General features: G+C 47.1%; 1 protein-coding gene across 4 annotated transcripts in view; it reads left to right on the top strand.

Moving 5' to 3' along the window:
- Positions 1–658: 658 nt before the first annotated feature.
- The window catches only part of AP1B1 (adaptor related protein complex 1 subunit beta 1), a 40572-nt gene continuing 40198 nt past the window's right edge, over positions 659–1032 (top strand). For all 4 annotated transcript variants that reach the window (XM_014587625.2, XM_014587624.2, XM_014587623.2 and 1 more), the window contains exon 1: positions 659–783. In XM_014587625.2, coding sequence (XP_014443111.1) covers positions 747–783 — 37 coding nt within the window. In that variant the 5' untranslated portion in view covers positions 659–746. The remainder of the gene's footprint in view (positions 784–1032) is intronic.

The following is a 1032-nucleotide window of genomic DNA, read 5'->3' as shown; positions in this document are numbered from 1 at the left end:
GGAATGGCCAGACTACAATTCCTTCTCCTCCATGTCTTCCTCCTTTGAAGTTTTGGCCAAGTGCACACTCCCAGTGTTTTGCTTAAGCTACTGGGTCCAGGACTTGAACTGCTCAGTCAGTCATGCGGGATCTAGTTGCCTTCATCACCAGGCCATGGAGCCAACTCGAGAAGACTGAGCTTTTTAAACCTGGCATTTTCCAGCTCATTCTGACCGTGTAGGGCAATGTTGTACAGGAGAATGACAGCACTTCCTGAGACTGGGAGGAGGGCTTTAACAAGTTAACATTTAGGCCATGGCTGGGCCTGGGAAGCACCAGGAAGGGGCTGCTAGAACTGACTGTAAAGCGCTTTTTACTTTGTGGACTCTTCCAGCGTATTTAACCGTTCCCTTACTGACGAGCACTTAAGTATTTCCAGTGGTGCAGTGATGTGGATAGTGCTGCAGTAAAACCCTTACATCCTGGTGCAGATATTTCGGTGGAAGAGATCCTTAGAGGTAGAACTGCTGGGTCAAAAGATACATACTTTCAAAAGTTGGATAGATCCTTCGGAAATGCCCTCCAAAATCTGATCAACTGTGACCTAGCAGTTTATTTGCCCAGTGAAGAGATAAGCAGCTATCTTCCCATCCACACGTGTGCCGGATCCTTCTCCTGCGAGCCTGACCAGAACTAGAATGGAACACAGCTGAATGCCACCCCTCTCTTCTCTCTTGCAGAGTCTGGCCACAGATAAGGGACCAAAATGACGGACTCAAAATATTTCACCACGACCAAGAAAGGTACTGTTTCATGATGAGCTGCGTCCTCCTCTTTCCTTCCCTGACCCTTCTTCCCTGCTTCCTCTGGGTGGGATGGAATGACCTCGAGCTTCTTTACCTTGTATATCTGGAAAATTGAACTGCTCGTGCCGTAGAAACTGCCTGCAACTTGTATAACTGAGGAAGGGAAGAGCTTTATTTCCATGTATAGAAACAAAGCTCCCTTTCATTCCCTGTAGCTTAGAATAGTGAAATACGATATTCTTTCCC

Source organism: Tupaia chinensis, unplaced genomic scaffold, assembly GCF_000334495.1.
Source record: "Tupaia chinensis unplaced genomic scaffold, TupChi_1.0 Scaffold000226_1, whole genome shotgun sequence".
Lineage (NCBI taxonomy): Eukaryota > Metazoa > Chordata > Mammalia > Scandentia > Tupaiidae > Tupaia > Tupaia belangeri.
This window is presented reverse-complemented; position numbering and strand designations above follow the sequence as displayed.